The 18,096-nt window shown below is 40.4% G+C and overlaps 1 protein-coding gene across 1 annotated transcript in view; it reads right to left on the reverse strand.

The window, feature by feature from the left end:
- Positions 1-5,766: 5,766 nt before the first annotated feature.
- LOC140194753 (tomoregulin-1-like) overlaps positions 5,767-18,096 on the reverse strand; it is a 287,906-nt gene continuing 275,576 nt past the window's right edge. The window contains exons 9-10 of the mRNA XM_072252017.1: positions 8,310-8,468; positions 5,767-6,672 (exon numbers count right to left, since the gene is read on the reverse strand). Coding sequence (XP_072108118.1) covers positions 6,582-6,672; positions 8,310-8,468 — 250 coding nt within the window. The 3' untranslated portion in view covers positions 5,767-6,581. The remainder of the gene's footprint in view (positions 6,673-8,309; positions 8,469-18,096) is intronic.

Consider the following 18,096-nt stretch of genomic DNA (forward strand, 5'->3'; position numbering starts at 1 on the left):
AGCAACTCTCTGCCCACTGATACTTATTTTTTCAAAAATCCTCAATTTTTGAACTTTTCTGGAAAACTAATATAATTGTTGGCATAAAGAATAACTGATGGTTTATATAAATAAATAATGAGATAGCTGGCATCCTCTGCATGTGGGTCTTCTCTAGTATCCATTCTATCCACTTCTGCTGGCTCACCCAGCTGTGATTCAAACGTGCTGACAATAACTACCCATATACACCTGCTCAGTTTTGCTACAAGGCCACCTGGAAATAGCTTGAATTACAGAAGACACTGGGAAACAAAGTGTGTAAATCATAGAATTTTAAATTAATTTTGGAAAATATGGCATTCTGAGAAATCAAGTTTTTTTCCACCTCAATACAAATCATCTGTACAGGGTGGGGAGGGGAACCATTCTGTAATGAGGTTTCTACTTGGATCAGCAGCTAAAGAAACATAAAATAAATCTCCTTCTTATCATTTTTATCACTATCAGTGAAATTAAATAGATATGCTGTTGAAAATGTTATGGAAATTTATTGAAATTCAATTATTTCCAGCTCCTGTATACCCCTAAAGACAGTGACTGATGCCTTAATGTGTTTCCACAGCACTGCCAGCCACTCATTTGTTCACACAGGAGATTAAGTGTCACATCAGGCAGGTTATTTGGCCATGAGATGGGATGCAGTTGAGTCATTTCCAGTAATCAGTACATTTGAGTGTGTCATTATGAGGCATTTTATCCCAGATTTATATCTCAGCAATGCGAGAAAACAGGACAAGATGGTCTCCAATGGAATATTTGTTTGTATCATGGTTCAGTATTTGGGAAAATAATTTTCCCATGACATTTTAGAATCAGAACAGAATCATTCCTTGATAAAGAATTGCCACTGAATTTCTTCCACCTATAAATCTGAGATAGAGAAGAGTAGCAACCAGAGTTGAGCTTCTGACCCTGATTCACCTCTGGTGCAAGTGGAACAAAGAAAGAGTGGGTGATGGTTCTCCTCACTGTGACCGCTGGTCACAGCCTCAAGGTAAGGGGTTGGTCATTCAGTGCTTAAATGAATAAGAAATTTCTTTATCTGGCTGCAGAGGCCCTGTATTTGTGGTGTTCTAGACAGAGACTGATTTGCTTTTGGATATTTAGCAATTCAGGGGATATGGTGTTAGTCCAGGAGGTGGCATTAAGGTGAAGATCACAATCTTATTGAATGATTGAGCAGGTACAAGGGACCAACTCCTGCTTCTATGTTATATGTTCTGAAATATTACATGGGGCGAAAATGTTACTAAAAACTGAGGAGGAAGAAGGAAAGTGCTCAAAAGCAGGATGCATAGGATGAGCATGGCTAAATGAAATGATTAGTCATTTGAAAGTTGTGACAAAGAAGCGTTACTCTTGTACTTTGCTTAGCATGCGGCATGTAATTCCCAGGACCGACATGGCCAATGAAAACAGAGTGGAAGGGGGTCATTATAGTATGAGAACAAGAGAGGTGCATCACTGACAACACTGCAGTGCTGGGGACCTGATGTGAACTCCTGGCCGTCCCTCTGCAGTGCTGGGAATCTGGGAGTCATGAACGTAACTAGAATCCAGCAGTGGATGGTCCTGCAGCTCCTTGCGGTGGCTGGTGTTGGGCGGGTTGGATGAGCACTGCAGCCACTCCACACTGAGAGGAAGCACTCAGGAATGCACCCTAACCCACAGGTGAGTCTGGATCGTTGCTCGGGACCTGCAGTGGATGCTCCATGTGCTGACAGATAACCCAGACCCTACAGTCTCCTTCATCAGTTCCTGTCAATGTGACGGAAGCTGTCATCTACTCTCGTCTTGTTTTCCTACGTAGCTCTTCCCAGCACTCATATTCCTCCGTGGTAACAAGCTCAGTGGTAGGCAGGGGCGGCGGGGGGTGGTCGACAGTGATGAGGGGAGGAGTGGAAGGTACAGTCGAGATTCCAGCACAGATGATACAAAAGCCCAAGAGCATGTACCATCAGGCTCAAGGGCAGCTTCTATCCCACTGTTATCAGACACCTGAATGGACTTCTTGTACTACATATGGACTCCTGGCTTCACAATCTACCTTGTTGTGATCTTACACTTCACCATTCACTGTCCTTTTTCAGTAGCTTTTACGTTTTATTCTGAACACAAAATACTCTGCAGATGCTGGGGTCAAAGCAACACTCACAACACGCTGGAGGAACTCAGCAGGTCGGGCAGCATCCGTGGAAAAGACCAAACAACGTTTCGGGCCGGAATCCTTTGTCAGGACTGTAGGGGCAGGAGGCAGAGGCCCCACAAAGAAGGTGGGGGGAGGGTGGGAAGGAGAAGGCTGGTAGGTTCCAGGTGAAAAACCAGTAAGGGGAAAGATAAAGGGGTGGGGGAGGGGAGGCAGGGAGGGGATAGGCAGGAAAGGTGAAGAAGGAATAGGGGAAAACACAATGGGTAGTAGAAGGAGGCGGAACCATGAGGGAGGTGATAGGCAGCTGGGGGAGGGGGCAGAGTGACATAGGGATAGGGGAAGGGAGGGGGAGGGAATTACCGGAAATTGGAGAATTCTATGTTCATACCAAGGGGCTGGAGACTACCTAGACGGTATATGAGGTGTTGCTCCTCCAACCTGAGTTTAGCCTCATCATGGCAGTAGAGGAGGCCATGTATGGACATATCTGAATGGGAATGGGAAGCCGAGTTGAAGTGGGTGGCTACTGGGAGATCCTGTCTGTTTACTACTTTATTCTGCATTATCATTGTTTTACCTTAGTCCAGCACAAAGCTCTGTGTGATGATTGGATCTGTATAAACAGCACACAAGGCAAGCATACTTGAACCTTGGCAAGTGTGATAACAATAAACCAACAACAAAGTCAGAACGTCAAGCAGAAGTGATGAGCACAAGATTCTGGTGGACTGTCAGCACAAGAAGAGACCGCCAGTTCCCAGTAATGGCCTGAGTTCACTGTGCCATCCACGATGTGACCAGGAACACTACGCCCTAGTGCCAGTGCCAGGCTCCACAAACGGCCACAGAACTATTCACTGCAATGGTAGCTCCAGCAGAAGGCAGGGATTCACATCACACTTCCAGCGGAACTGGCTCATTTTAAAATAACACGGGGGATATATCTGTGAGGCTTTGCACTGAAACATCTAGAATGCAATTATGAATCAACACTCTGATTGGCAGTAAGAAATGGTGTACCACTGTACACTGTACTTCTAAACTATTTCCTTCCCTGGTCCATAAGAAAACTCTTCCTTCTTGATGTTCTTTGAATGCAAGTTAGTGTTTTATACAACCCTAGGTGTTGCCAATAGGTTACTACTCAAATGTATTTGCAGCTTTACATCTTTTGTGAATAAATAAGATTAATGCACTATTTGTAACAAAAGTATTTTGCTGAAGTGTACGATTAAGATTAGATCCAACAGCTAGCTTTTTCAGCACTATGTAATTTTGAATAGATTTAACACGGAGCATATTACACATTAATGATCCTTTCTGGGTTGAATCAGACAAATTGGAAAATTCAACAATATGTCCCTGATGCTTTCAGGAACTGCAGTGACTGCAATGTAATTTTCACATTACGGGTACTCAATATTTCCATTAGGAAAATTGCAGGTAATCTTGGTCCACATTATCCTGGAGTTGCTCTGGAATATCATCTCATCCCTAACAACTCTGATCTCAGAGTGACTTCATGGTATTCTGTCCTCTAATCTTGAGATTCTTTTCCCGCCCACACAATCACTCTGGTCCCTGAAAACAAGAGCAACAAATTGTCCTTTGATCTCAGTTTTGCCCCTTCAACTAAGCTGCCAGGCTTCCTGATCCTCCTCTCCCCAAAATGCTCAACAGATCTCCCGTTCCCCATCTACAACTGCCATGATGATTTGCTCCTCATCTCCATTCCTCTGCTGAAATGCTCCCTGCCCCATCAAATTACAAATTGGGACTCCTCAAAACTACACATTTCCCAGTACTAACCACCCCCTCCCCAACCACCACCATACATTCTAATCTTAATTCCCCTCTCCCTCTCCTCTTTGGCAACATCTGAAAGACATTTGGACAGATACGTGTGTACAGGGTAAGAGACAATGCAGATGATTGGAGCTGGCTCAGGGGACTAGCATTTTGGTCAGCATGGATGAGTTGAGTTGGTCTGAAGGACCTGCTTGGGGTGTATGACAGTATATAACTCTCTGACCGTTTGGACCTAATCCCCTCTCTGTTGGCACATTCCATTCTCAAGCATTCTCTCACTGCACATTCTGCGTTTAATCCTCTCTCCTCGTCGCATATTCCAGTCTTAATTCCCTCTTCCTTTAATCTTTCCTCTTCACCACACATTCCTTCTTAATCACCTTTTCTCACCACACTTCCCAATGATACGCCCCACTAACTACTCAGTGCTGAACAAAATGTAAAGGCTCACAAAGTTAAGATGATCGCGAACTATGAAAATACCTACAAGGATAAATTAATGCCCATTCTGGACTTTATAGTACAAATCCACTGCCATGTCAACTGTAAATTCATATTTTATGTGCCTGTCAGAAAGAAATGAAAAAAAACAAGAGGATGTAATGCTTGCTTCTGTACTGTGCCTTTCACAACATCAGGATTTTCCAAAGCATGATCTACCTAATCAAATTCATTTGCAGTGCAGTCATTCTTGTAAAAAAGGAAGTGGAGCACTCATTTTGTGCACAACAAAATCACACAAAAACAATAAATAAATGTCAAGTTAATCTATATTAATGAAGTTGGCTTTAGATAAACACTGTCTAGGACATTATAGAGAATTCAGCTACTCTTCTTCGAATTGTGTCTTGGCATATTATGTATGCACCTGAGAAGGCAAACCATACAATCAATTTAACAACTTATTTGTAAGACACTGTTAGGCACTCTAACAGCATTGCACTCCCTGATATCTGCATTATATTATCAGTCTAAATTGTGCATTCAAGTCTCCCGAGTGTTACTTGATCACACAGCCCTCTGCCTTGGAGACAAGTGCTATCATCCAACCACAGCTTTACAGTTTACAGTGCTTTTCAAAGTACTTGTCAGTTTCAGTGTTACATGGCAAGAAGCGTGTATGGCATGGCTTACTGTTGACAAGTTAAGAAAATAATTCATTGTTACATTTTGTTGGATTATCTCTAAATAAGGTCTTTCAGATTTCTATTTCATTGATACATACTCAAAATAACTACCAAGCATCACGATCCAAGATTTAAAGAGAATTTTGAATAAAATAAAACTTATTATCTCTTCATGAAATAAAAAGACAAGGAAGATCATCACTGCAATACCATTGATCTGAAAATAAACTAGAACAATTTCACTCAGTTAAACTGCAGCATTATATTTGAAAATTTACAATCTGATAAGAAGCTGAAGGAACAACTGTGGAAAATAAACCTTACAGAATTTTGTCAGATCTGAATTACGAAATGAGATGGCACAATTTTCTCTTTGCAGAGATTTAAATTATACTGTGTTCTAGAACATAGTGATAGCTGATTTCAAGACATCCTACAACCTGTCAGAGGAGATGAACCATGAAACTTTGTTAAGCCACAATCCCTGTTACACAAACCCAGTAGATGACACTGTTGTAATTTTAGTACCATTTTCAAAGTAATTTCAAGTACAGCACATTTTAATAATTACAGTGTATTTTATCACAGTGTGATAGTGACAAATAACAATGTATTTAACTTTTTAAACAATTTGAATCTTAGTGAAGACACCAAATGATCAACCTAGTCTTTTCTAAAAAGAGAAATCATTTTTTGTGTGGCACACATCACATGCACCACCCGTTACATTTATGTGATACTAAATTTACACCAAGGGAAGCCAAATATAGCTGTAAAGTCAGAGTTATTAGAGTGGTGGCAGTCAGATGTCCACCCCAGACTCAATCCAAACAGCTTTGAATTTTAATCTAATCACAGTACACAGTTCCACAAATCATGCAAATAGTGTTTGAAAAGGCATCAATAATTTTAAAAAAACACCTTCATTTCTTGTAAGGAAAGTCAGTTGTAAACATTTTTCCCTTTCAGAGTCTTTTCTATAGTATGTTCAGTTGATTGTTTTTTGAACCTGTTCAGGCATTTTTCTGCCTTCTGAGTGTCATCTGTAATTTCATTATGAGCATCATGGCAGGTTATTACACAAACATATGTTACTGGCATAAGGAGCAAATTCTGCTCATGGAGTACAAAAATGTTCCTTTCATTAGTATTTTATTTCGATTTCCTCATTTTTCTTATTTTTTTCTGTTTGAATTTTTTTCTAGAAATCAAGAACCCTTCCTACTGATGGGGCAGCCCAATTATTAATTACAATCAGACTGTTTAACTTGCTTACCCCAAATGGCAGCATCTTGGTCGTACTACCAGACACAGTAATCCATATGCTGGCAAAGGTCCAGAAAACCAAGGCCTCTGAAACAAAAATCTCTTCTTCTCAGTAAAGAAAAATTATTTGTAATTCAGCAATCAGAGAGACATGATAAATGAAGAAAAAGAGTATAAAGTGATTTAAGCTAGACCATCCTTGAAGAAGTGGTGCAGTCTGCATTAAAATGTCCTAGGTTTTGTTTCTGGCGGCGACCTCGATTATTTTTTGGGCATTTCCTGCAAAGCAAACAACAAAAATAATCAGTGCTCCAAGAATCTTGTTTTCTTCTGAGAGATTTTAGTGCTTTCTAATGCAAACATCAAACATTTCACATCCAGGTGCAGCTCCTCTGACTATGAATTAATAGTCTTCACTATGTTCCTTGATGTGTCTGTCTTATTGCACTAGAGTAACATCTGCTATTTCTCAACCATTCACATTGGTAGTTCCTCTCAGAAAATCAGTTTAAGGACAAATTAAGCCTAGTTTAATGCCTATATCCCTGTGGATGCTATGCAACCAGGAAATGGAGAACTTTGTGAAATGCAGAGCAGCTGGGTTCAGTTCCGGATCTTCTGCATGAGAGTGCAACATGCTATATTTCTGTGTTCAGTACCCCTGCTCAGGCCTCAATTGATTATAGTGTGAGGTGTAAAAAGCTTGGTGTAAAGTTCTTTCTAATTATTGCAGGTCTAATGTGTTGAATATTTATATTACATAGCCAGATTTGCACACCAAACGGCTGGATTAGCACAGCACATTGCAAAGGACATATTGTACCAAATGCAATTTCTTATGCACACCCTGAGCTGCATAATTCAGTAAATTAACATATAGGACTGGGGCCTCTCAACTGAAAGGAAAGATAAAACACAAGTAAACCTAATGGGCTCTTTCCAGCACATCTCTCTGACTGATCTGGCATAGACTACACCGATTGCTGATAAATTTTAACTTGCTCCTCTTAAGGTTAGCTGAAAGTCAAGATGAAAGAAGGGAAGATCTTGGCAGTATATTAGATACTCAGTACCACCCAGATTCCATTTCTCGGGGAGGGGATCTCAGACATCCCACCTCTCCCGGAAGTTCCAGGAGTCTCCTGCATATTGATAGTGGCTCCCTGATGCCTGCAAATTATATATAATATCCCAGAAATCGATTTTTTTGAGAGTGAGCGAGTGAGAGAGCATGCCATGGCAAAGTGTTCCAAAGAGAGAGAGAGAGTGCCATGGCAGAGTGATCCAAAAAAAGAAAATACAAAATGTACGTCACCCCAGACTACACTAAAGTGTACCCCTGCCTAATAGGGGTCAAAAATAATGACAGTGTTGCTCGCTGCACTGTTTGCAACTGTAACTTTTCTATTGTCCATGGTGGGTTAAGACTGTAAAAGACATGTTGAGGTGAGTTTAACAGGTGTCATTCATTCATTAGAATAGCTAACATTATTTAAACTAGCTGGCTAGCTGCTAAGAAGCTACTCTATTGCAGACATCCCACCTCTCCCGGAAGTTCCGGGAGTCTCCCACAAATTGATGGTGCTACCTCCCTGAAATGAGCTTCTGCAGGGTGGGATGTCTGGGGTCTGGAAATATTTTAAAACTCTGCGGACTGCTTTGAAACAGAGGGCTAGTTGGCTTCTTCACCCATTGTTGAATGCTGAGTGCATTTTTTTCTGTAAAAAGTGACAAAGCAGCAGCACATGCAAGATTTCTCTAACTGCTTTATTGACATCTTGGGCATTTTGAGGAGAAGGGTTGAAAGACCCTATGCAGCACAGAGAAATGAGGTGGAGCAATGAAGATGAATGCCATAAATGTCTCATTAATTTACATATCTTTCCTTTGCTGAACTAACAACTTAAATCACTTACCTTGTTATACACATCACCACGGCGACTATAATAGCAATTTGCACAGCTCCAATTATTGCTGCAATTAAGACATAGTGAAGCTTTTGCCCACTTGGAACCACATATAGAATACTGAAGTCCCTGTTTTCACAGCGCTGTCCAATGTATCCAGAGTCACAGCTGCAAAAGTAAAACAAACAGGTACTATAATGGCACCAAGATGTACAATTCCCAACATGTATTTAGGTTTTCAGATAACTTCTTTCCAATTCTAGTCTTTGTGGCTCTAGTCAACAGGTTGGGGTACTGTTCCACAGGCGCTATCTATCCTCCAGCATCTCATTAAACTCATTATCCTTCGCATGTGATTCTGTGAGGAGAGGGACTATGACCAGGGAATGACCCAAATGAGCTTGACCCTGTTCGCACTTGAGAGTCACACATGCCACATCAGTCATGGGGCAGCAACCGGGGCCAAGGACCTAGGTTAATCTTTCCCCTGCCTACGTAAATATTCAAGATCAATGCAGTGCACAACTGCTGCTCTGACATATACACCTAGTAGGACCGTACAGAGGAGGCTTGAACCTACACTCACTGGATTAAACTGTACATCATATTTGTCTACTGAATCATCAGAGCAGTTCATCTAAAGGAAAGCGTAAATCCTGAGTTAGTTTTTAAATCAAAAATATGATTAATTTTTGTATTTGCTACAGTCTTTCTATGATTTTAGTAAAAAAAAATTGTCTATGAATTACTTATTTCTATTTTTATTTTTTTTTATTGAGATACAACACAAAACAGGTCCTGCAGGCCCTTCGAGCCCTGCCACCTAGCAACCCCCCAGTTTATTCCTAGGACAGTTTACAATGACCAATTAACCTACCAACTGATACACCTTTGGACTGTGGGAGGAAACCAGAGCTCCCGGAGGAAATCCACACAGTCACGGACAAGAACAGGCAGCATTGTGAATTGAGCCTGGGTCACTGGTACTGTAAGCGTTGTCTAATCACCATGCTAGCACGTTGCTTTATGACAGATTGCTGCAGATAACAACGTTGCAACTCCCCTGAAGCAATTATTAATTCTTTTCACTGTGCAGCATGCTTTTTTAAAAATTTAGGCAGTATCTTTAATTGCAGTCATTCAAAGTACACAAGGTTTTACATTTTCTTTTCAATGGTTTAATCAGGCACTGATCTTTTAAGTAGTAGTGTTAAATCAGAAAACTGGTTTTATTGCCTACAGTTAAACAAAAATAAGCTAAACTGAATAACAGCAGAAAGCTGAATCTGGGTGGGCAATACCTGCTTGACTTCATTATGCATTCAAACTGAACAATGAGATCAGCAATAACGTCAGTATATTTATAATAAACAGCCAGTGCTTATGGTATCGCTGCTGCTCGTAATCTCTACCCTCGAGGTCTGGTTTGTAAGGTAGGTAACACCAGTTTCTTGCCAATTAGAAACTTATGGAAGGGAAATACTGTGACCCTATAACAAGGGCCAAAGTTTGGACCTTGCTGGAAGCCATAAAATTATAGAAATGTATGAGAAAAAAGGATGCCATTTGTGTCCATAAGACCCGAAAAGGAAAAATTTCACTTTCCTAGTTCCTGGTCCGGACCTCCGAGGGCCCCAAGGGTTTTAATGTTATTGATTAATCTGCCACTTGGGACTTTGTCAAATGGCTTGCTAAATTCCATACACAATGTGACATTTGACCTGCTCCTGGCACCTTTGTTATTTGCTCAAAAATTCAGTTAGATGAGTCAGATAAAACCCTATCTTAGAAACTCATGCTGATTTTTCTCAATGAATCTGATACTCATAAATGCTGAATTATACCACCTCATAATACTTATTGTTCCAGCAGCTTTCCACCTTTACATTTGATCATTGATAACAACAGGCTTCTTAATTTCTGATTTGTCCCTGAATGGCTTGTGACAAGACGAGAGAAGTCATTACAGTCTTCTTTTTAAATGATGATAGTAAAATGTTGTTGTTCAAAGTACTTTAATGTTCCTTTTGCAGAAGTCACTAAAAACCAACATGCAAATATAGCAAGGAATTAGGAAGGTAAATAGCATGCTGGATATTATTGCTAATGGATTAAGTAACAAAGTTTTTCTATAATTATATATAGGGCCCTTAAATTATGGAAGGATGCATGAACAATGGCCTAACTATGGATTATTCATTGGTAAAAGAACTGTTCATGGAATATTTTACAAAGATCATAGGTTTCATGAAATCTGCGATCCTTTAAAATAACATACTACTATCTTGTTGCCACAGCAGATGATGATTTAAACTTTATAAAACTTCATCATTGAATTTCCTGTGTAGGATGCTAATTTAATAAAAATGGTACATGGTTCTTCTCCCTTTGTACACAGTACATCATTTTTTCAAATTCTTTTTTAATTAAGATAGACATTTTAATTATCAAATTCCCTTCTGTATATATGAATGTAGGTAATTTTTGACAATTTTATTTAACTATTGAATAATTTTTCTCAAAGTAAATCCGACAGGCTGAGTTCATTAAACTTGTTTGAATGTGTAGCAATATCCTTTCGTATGACTTAAGAGCAAGGCTCTAAAGAGAGCCATCATTTTCATCAGTTACTGAAATAATTTAACAAAGGTTGGCATTTCATGGATTAGGTTTATAGAGTTAGAGCCATGAATTGTACGGAATAGAACAAAAGTCATCAGCCCGCTGCTTCCATACTGACCTATATCCATGCTTATCTACCCTCTATTCCTTGTTCATGCAAGTGCCTATCCCAGATACCACTGAAGGGTTATTACACTGGTAATATCCAGCATGCTATTTGCCTTCCTAATTCCCTGCTATCTTTGCATGTTGGTTTTCAGTACCTCCACCACATCATCTTGAAGCTCATTCCAGATACTAACTACTTTGTGTGAAAAATCTACTCCTTAGATCCTTTCTAAACCCCCTCCTTTTCACCTTAAACCATATAATTTATGCAGTCACTTTATCATCCTTTGGTTTACTGATTAGTTTCAACCGAGATTATTGCAAAAATATTTCACTTAAAGATAATTCAGAAAAAGTTTCTTTTGCAAAATACCGTATTGAATTTTGAGGTCAACTTGAAATTCATAGGTAAATGTTTTAAGCAGAAACTTTTGATGAATTTTATCATTAGTTCAGTGGGCACAGTTATTTTCTGAGTTGGAATACTGTAGATTTAAATCTCACTGAAACATTGAACACTGAACAATGGATAGGAAAGCTGCATTGTAACGTTAAACTAAACCAAGGCATGTTGCACAGAACAGTTTAGCTCTGGACAGGCCATTCAGTCCATAAGATATAGCAACACAATTAGGCCACTTGGCTCATCAAGTCTGCTCCACCATTTCTCCATGGTTGATCCAACTTTCCTCTCAGGCCCAATCTCCTGCCTCTACCCCCCACCCCCCATATCCCTTCATGCCCTGAACGATCAAGAATCTCTCAGCCTTTGCCTTAAATATACATTAAGACTTGGCCTTCACAGCTGCCTGTGGCAAAGAATTCCACAGATTCATCACTCGCTGGCTAAAGAAATTCCTCCTCATCTCCATTCTAAAAAGACGCCCCTCTATTCTGAGGCTATGTCCCCTGGTCTTAGTCCCACCATAGGAAACATCCTCTCCATACCCACTCTATCAAGGTGTTTCACCATTCAATAGGTTTCAATTAGGTCACCCGTCATTCTTCTGAGTTCTAGTGAATATAGGCCCAGAGCCATCAGATGCTCTTCATATGACAAGCTATTCAATCCTGAAATCATTTTCATCCATCTCCTTTGAACACTCTATAGTTTCAGCACATCCTTTCTAAGGGGCCCATTTCTGCTCACAATACTCCAAGAGAGGCTTCACCAGTGCTTTATAAAATATTAATATTACATCCCTGCTTTAACATTCTAGTCCTTTTGAAACGAATGCTGACATCGCATTTGACTTCCTCACCACAGGGTCAACCTGCAAATTAACCTTTAGGGTGTCCTGCACAAGGACCCTCAAGTCCCTTTCCACCTCAGTTTTTTGTATTTTCTCTCCATTTAGGAAATAGTCAACCCTTTCATTTCTTCTACCAAAATGCATAACCATACACTTTCTAACACTGTATTCCATCTGCCACTTCTTTGCCTATTCTCCAAATCTGTCTACTAGGTCCTTCTGTAGTCTCTCTACTTCCTCAGAACTATCTGCCCCCCACCCCACCTATCTTCATATCATTTGCAAACTTTGCAACAAGCCATCAATTTCATCATCCAAATCATTGATATATAACCTAAAAAGAATCAGTCCCAACACAGACCCTGTGGAATACCACTAGTTAGTAGCAGCCAGCCAGAAAAGACTCCCTTTATTCCCACTCTTTGCCTACCGCTCATCAGCCTTTGCTTTATCCATAGTAGAATCTTTCCTGCAGTATTATGGGCTCGTAGTTTGTTAAGCAGCCTCACATGTGGCACCTTGTCAAAGTCCTTCTGAAAATCCAAGTACATAACATCAACCAATTCTCCTATGTCTACCCTCTTGCTATTTCTTCAAAGGATTCAAACAGATTTGTCAAGCAAGATTTTCCCTTGAGGAAATCATACAGACTATGGCCTATTTTATCATGTGCCTCCATGTCCCTGAGATATCATCCTTAACAATCAACTTCCACATGATCCTAACCACTGATGCCAGACTAACTGGCCTATAATTTTCTTTCCTCTGCCTCTCTCCTTTCTTGAAGAGTAAAGTACCATTGGCAAGTTTCTAGTCTTCATGAGCCATTCCAGCATCTAGTAACGATCATTACTAATGCCTCCTCAGTTGTCTTCTGTTGGTTTTTAAAAGCTTCCAAATCCTCCGATTTCCCACTAGTCTTTGCTCTATTTTATGCCCTCTCTTTAGCTTTTATGTTGGCTTTGACTTCTCTTGCTAGCAATGGCTTTGTCATTTTGCTTTTAGGATACTTCTTCCTCTCTGAGATGTATATACTTAATGCCTTCCAAATTGCTTCCAGAAATTCCAGTTATTGCTGCTTTGTCATCACCCCCGCCAGTGTTATTTTCCAATCAATTCTGGTCAACTCCTCTCTCATACCTTTTTAATTCCCTTTACTCCATTGTAATACTAATCCATCTGACATTAGCTTTTCCTTCTAAAATTTCAGGGTGAATTCAATCATATAATGATCGTGTTCCCCGAAGGGTTTTTTTTTTACCTTGAGCACTCTAACCAATTCTGGTTCATTACACAACACCCAATCCAGAATAACTGATCGCCTAGTGGGCCTAACCATGAGCTGCTCTAAAAAGCCATCTCATAGGCATTCTAGACATTCTCCCTCTTGGAATGCAGCATCAAACTAACTATATATTGAAGTCCCCCATGCCTATTGTAACATTGCCCTTTTGGCATGCATTTTCTATCTGCCATTGTAATTTGTAGACCACGTCCTTACTACTCTTTGAGGACCTGTGTACAACTCCCATCAGGGTCTTTCTTCAGCACTATCACTCAGGTTCCCATTCCCCTGCCAAATTAATCTAAACCCTCCCAATCAATTCTAGCAAGGATATTGAAACCCCACTGGTTCAGGTGTAACCTGTCCCTTTTGTACAGGTCATACCTTCCCCAGAAGAGATCCCAGTGATCCATAAACCTCTATCGTGCCCACAGAGCCTTGTCTCTGTTCCTTTGACTATGGAATCTTCTATCAACACTGCAGTCCTCTTCACCTCTCTGCTGTTCTGAGCCACAGCACCGGACTCAGTGCTGGAAATCTGGTCACTGAGGCTCCCCCTTCCCCCTCCACCCCTCTGGTAGGTCGTCCCCCTGAATGGTATCTAAATTTTCTATACTTACTAATGAGGGGAACAGTCACAGGTGTACTCTGCACTGGCTGTGCATTTTTTCCTCTCCTCTTAACAGTCACCAGTTACCTGTCCCCTGCAATCTAGGAGTGACTACCTCCTGTATCTCCTGTCTGTCGCCTTCTCATCCTCCTGTATGAGTCAAAGGTCATCGAGCTGCACTCCAGTTTCTTAATATGTTCTCTCATTAGATGCAACTTGGTGCACCTGGTGTCTCGCAGACTTCCCATATCCTGCACAGAGCACAAAACGCTGCTCCCAGAGCCATTCTCACTTAACTACTAGCCATAACAGATGAAGAATAAACAAATAAGAACAGAAAGAGAGTAACTTACAAGACACTTCACCTCACCCAAGCCTGATAAGCCAAAGCCACTCTAAACACTGGCACACTCGCAAGGATGGCCATTCCACTTGCATTTGTGGTATATTCATTGGCCATTGACTCCCTCTTGCTGAACAATCGCTCCTCAACTCAGAGAAACTGCCACAAAGCTGTGCCGTTAAAATCTTGATCGCTGACCTGATTGAAAACTAACTCTTTTTATGCACCCCTGACGTTGATTGACCAACTCAGAGAAAACTGCCACGAAGCTCTGCTTTTTAAATTCTGAAAGCTGACCTGACTAAAGGTACCTCCTTTTATGCATTGCCTCCTGCTGATTAGTTGCTCCTCTGCTCAGAGAAACTGCTGCGAAGCTCTGCCTTTGAAATCTGGATCGCCGATCTAATAGAAAACTAGCTTTTTTTTAAACACACCCCTGACATTGATTGTCCAATTCAGTCCATGATTTTGTGCTGATTTTGATGCCAATTTATACTAAGTTTCCTCTTCCCACATAGCATCCATTCCATTCCATGCATGTTTCTATCCAAAACATTTTAAATTCCACCAAACTGCCTGATTCCACTTTTACCTCTAGTAACCTTTCCAGGTAGCTTTCACTCTCTGTTTTAAAAACTTGCCCTTTATGTCACCTTCAAACTTTCCCCTTCTAACCTTAAAACATGTCTTGTGATATTTGACATTTCTTCCCTGGGGAAAGGATTCTGACTGTCTAGCCTATCGATGCTTCCCATAATTTTAAAACCTCTTTCAGGCCTCCCCTCAGCCCCTGATGCTGTAGGGTTGAGCACAGAACATAGAACAGTACAACACAGAACAGAGCCTTCTGCCTACCATGTGCCAACCTTTTAACTGACTTCAAGATCAATCTAAATTTTTCCTCCCCCATAGCTCTGAATTTTTCTTTCATCCGTGTGCCTATCTAAGAGTCTCTTAAAAATCCCTAATGTATCTAACTCTACCACTGTCCCTGGCAGCATTCACGCACCCACCATGCTTTGTGTAAAAATATCTACCTCTGACACCCCCCATACTTCCTCCAGTCACCTTAAGATTATGCCCCTTGTATAACCCAAGCTTTTTCAGCCTTTCCTCATAAATCATGGGCTGCATCCTGGTATACCCCTTCTGCATCTCTCCACAGTCTCCATGTTCTTCCTATGAAGGGGAGACCTGAACTGCATACAATGTGTACCGTATGACCTAGCTTTACATAGGTGTAATACTCCTAACAACGAAGGCAAGCATACCAAATACCTTCTGTGTCACCTTATCCACTAGTGTAGTCACATTCGGTGAGCTATGGACCTAGGCACTAAGATCCCTCTGTACTTCTAAGCTATTAAGGGGTCTATCCTCCAACTGTATACTTACTCCTTTTATTTGTGCAACACCTCACACTTGTCCAGATTAAGTTCTATCTGCCACTTCTCTGCCCATATATATAACTGATTTATATCACACTGTATTCTTTGATAGTCCTTCATACCGTCTACAACTCCACCCATCTTGGTGCAAACTGCAAAGTTGTTAATCTACCCATTTACATTTGCATCTAAATCATTGATATGCAGGATACCACAAAGAACAGAGGTCTATCAATGATTGTTGTGGAGCACCACAGGTCATAGACCTCCATCCAGAATAACATTCTTCCACACATAATCTATGACTTCTAGTTCCGAATCCAAACTTACAGTTCAGTCAGGATGCCATGCATCTTTATCTTCAACCTATCCTGAAGGACCTAATCAAATGCTTTAAAATTCCTTTTGCTCAACTCAAGCCTATGGCCACTAGCTTTAGACATCTCTACCATGGGAAACAGATACTGCCTATCTATGCCTCTCATAATTGTCCATCCTATCTCCTCTTATAACTCAAGCCCTCTAATTCAGGCAACATCTTAGTGAATTTTTTCAGCAGCCTCCAGTTTAAGCACCATTCTTCTTGAAAAATTTGAACCAAGCTGCACACAATAGTCTAGGAAATCCAAGCAACACACTCAAAATGCTGGAGGAACTCAGCAGGCTGATGAAGGATCTCAGCCCGTAACATCGACTGTTTACTTTTTTCCATAGATGCTGCCTGGCCTGCTGAGTTCCTCCAGCATTTTGTGTGTGTTGCTTGGATTTCCAGCATCTGCAGATGTTTTTGCATGTGTGTGTCTGATAAATACAGTTGTGAAGACAGGCCTAGGCGAGGATGGTAAGGATCCAAGTACTGAAGTATTTGAGACTAGAATCGAGACACAATTCTGAGACTGAGATGAGAACAGGGTTCTTGACCAGACGAGAACCTAATGAGACAAAAATGCTAAATACAGTTGTAGACTGAACCAAAGTTCAGTTGACAATGGAGCACCGAAACTGAGTTCAGGTGCTCTTTAAATATCCAAATCTTGGTGCCAAATCATGCCCGTTAATAAGTGGAGTGGGCCAAAACCTTTAAGGGTACTGTGCCAGCTAGCCATAATCTGGAGAATCAGAGCGCCTAAACCCTGGAGACTGGCATGGTCGAGAGCATCCCATAATAACAAGAGGCCATTAAGAAGATATTATTGAAAATGTGCACCAAACATTAGCTTGCTGCAAGGTATCCTTTGTTAGAATGGAATTGCATGTGTTCTTAGAGCAAAAAAAAACTTCTGTACCATTGGGACTGATTGAACTCTCTACTTCTTTGATTTCACATATAAAATAATATTTCTGAATGGATTTCCAACCACATGTGAAGCAATTTTATTCCATCTGCCTTGCAGTTGCAGATCTGCTTGGTTGCCTGTTTCAATTTCCATGTGATTTTACTTTCAATTAACATCAATGTAAAATAAGAGTATCTACCTGGTTGATTCCTTTTCAAAAGCTAGGTTCTAAGTATTGTCCCTTTTTCCCATTCCCAGAACCTCACCCCATCCCAGCATTAATCCTCAAATTCTAAATGTGCTTAGAACTTATTTTAATTTAGAAAATATACTTTCATAAAAGTAAAATTGTGTGAACCATCTACTTGCGTTAAATAAGTAACAGAAATAGAAGCATGTCTACTAATCTACTACATCGTTAACATGATTGTAATTTGTGCAGCCGCGTAGAGTAAATTCTTTATTGGGATGAGTGCCCTCTGAGTAATGTAGTATTTAATGGAGTGGTCAGGTTTCATTGATTTTTGCTACGTGCTTTGGATTTTATCTGTGCTTACTGTTTCCCTTGAGAAAAAACATTTTATGCATATTATATGACTATTAATTTTTCCCAAATATTAGGTTAAGATTTCACTTCAAGCTGTCATTCAGACATTCAGCAAACATTGTCTGTGAGACTGGGAGTATCAGTGAAAGGGTGAAGCCCAACAGAAACTGATTGACACAAAAGATTGTGAAAGTGATACATATCTGTTAATCATAACTGACCTGTCTCCTTCTCTCCCTTTAATGATCTCCCTGCATTTTGATCTCCGAACTGATCAGTTGTATTTAATTAAGCTTTCACATTCTTTCTTAACCTTTTGTGTCTGTCATTCAGCCTCATGGATCATAGAACAGTGCAGCATAG

This window comes from Mobula birostris, chromosome 3 (genome assembly GCF_030028105.1).
Source record: "Mobula birostris isolate sMobBir1 chromosome 3, sMobBir1.hap1, whole genome shotgun sequence".
NCBI lineage: Eukaryota > Metazoa > Chordata > Chondrichthyes > Myliobatiformes > Myliobatidae > Mobula > Mobula birostris.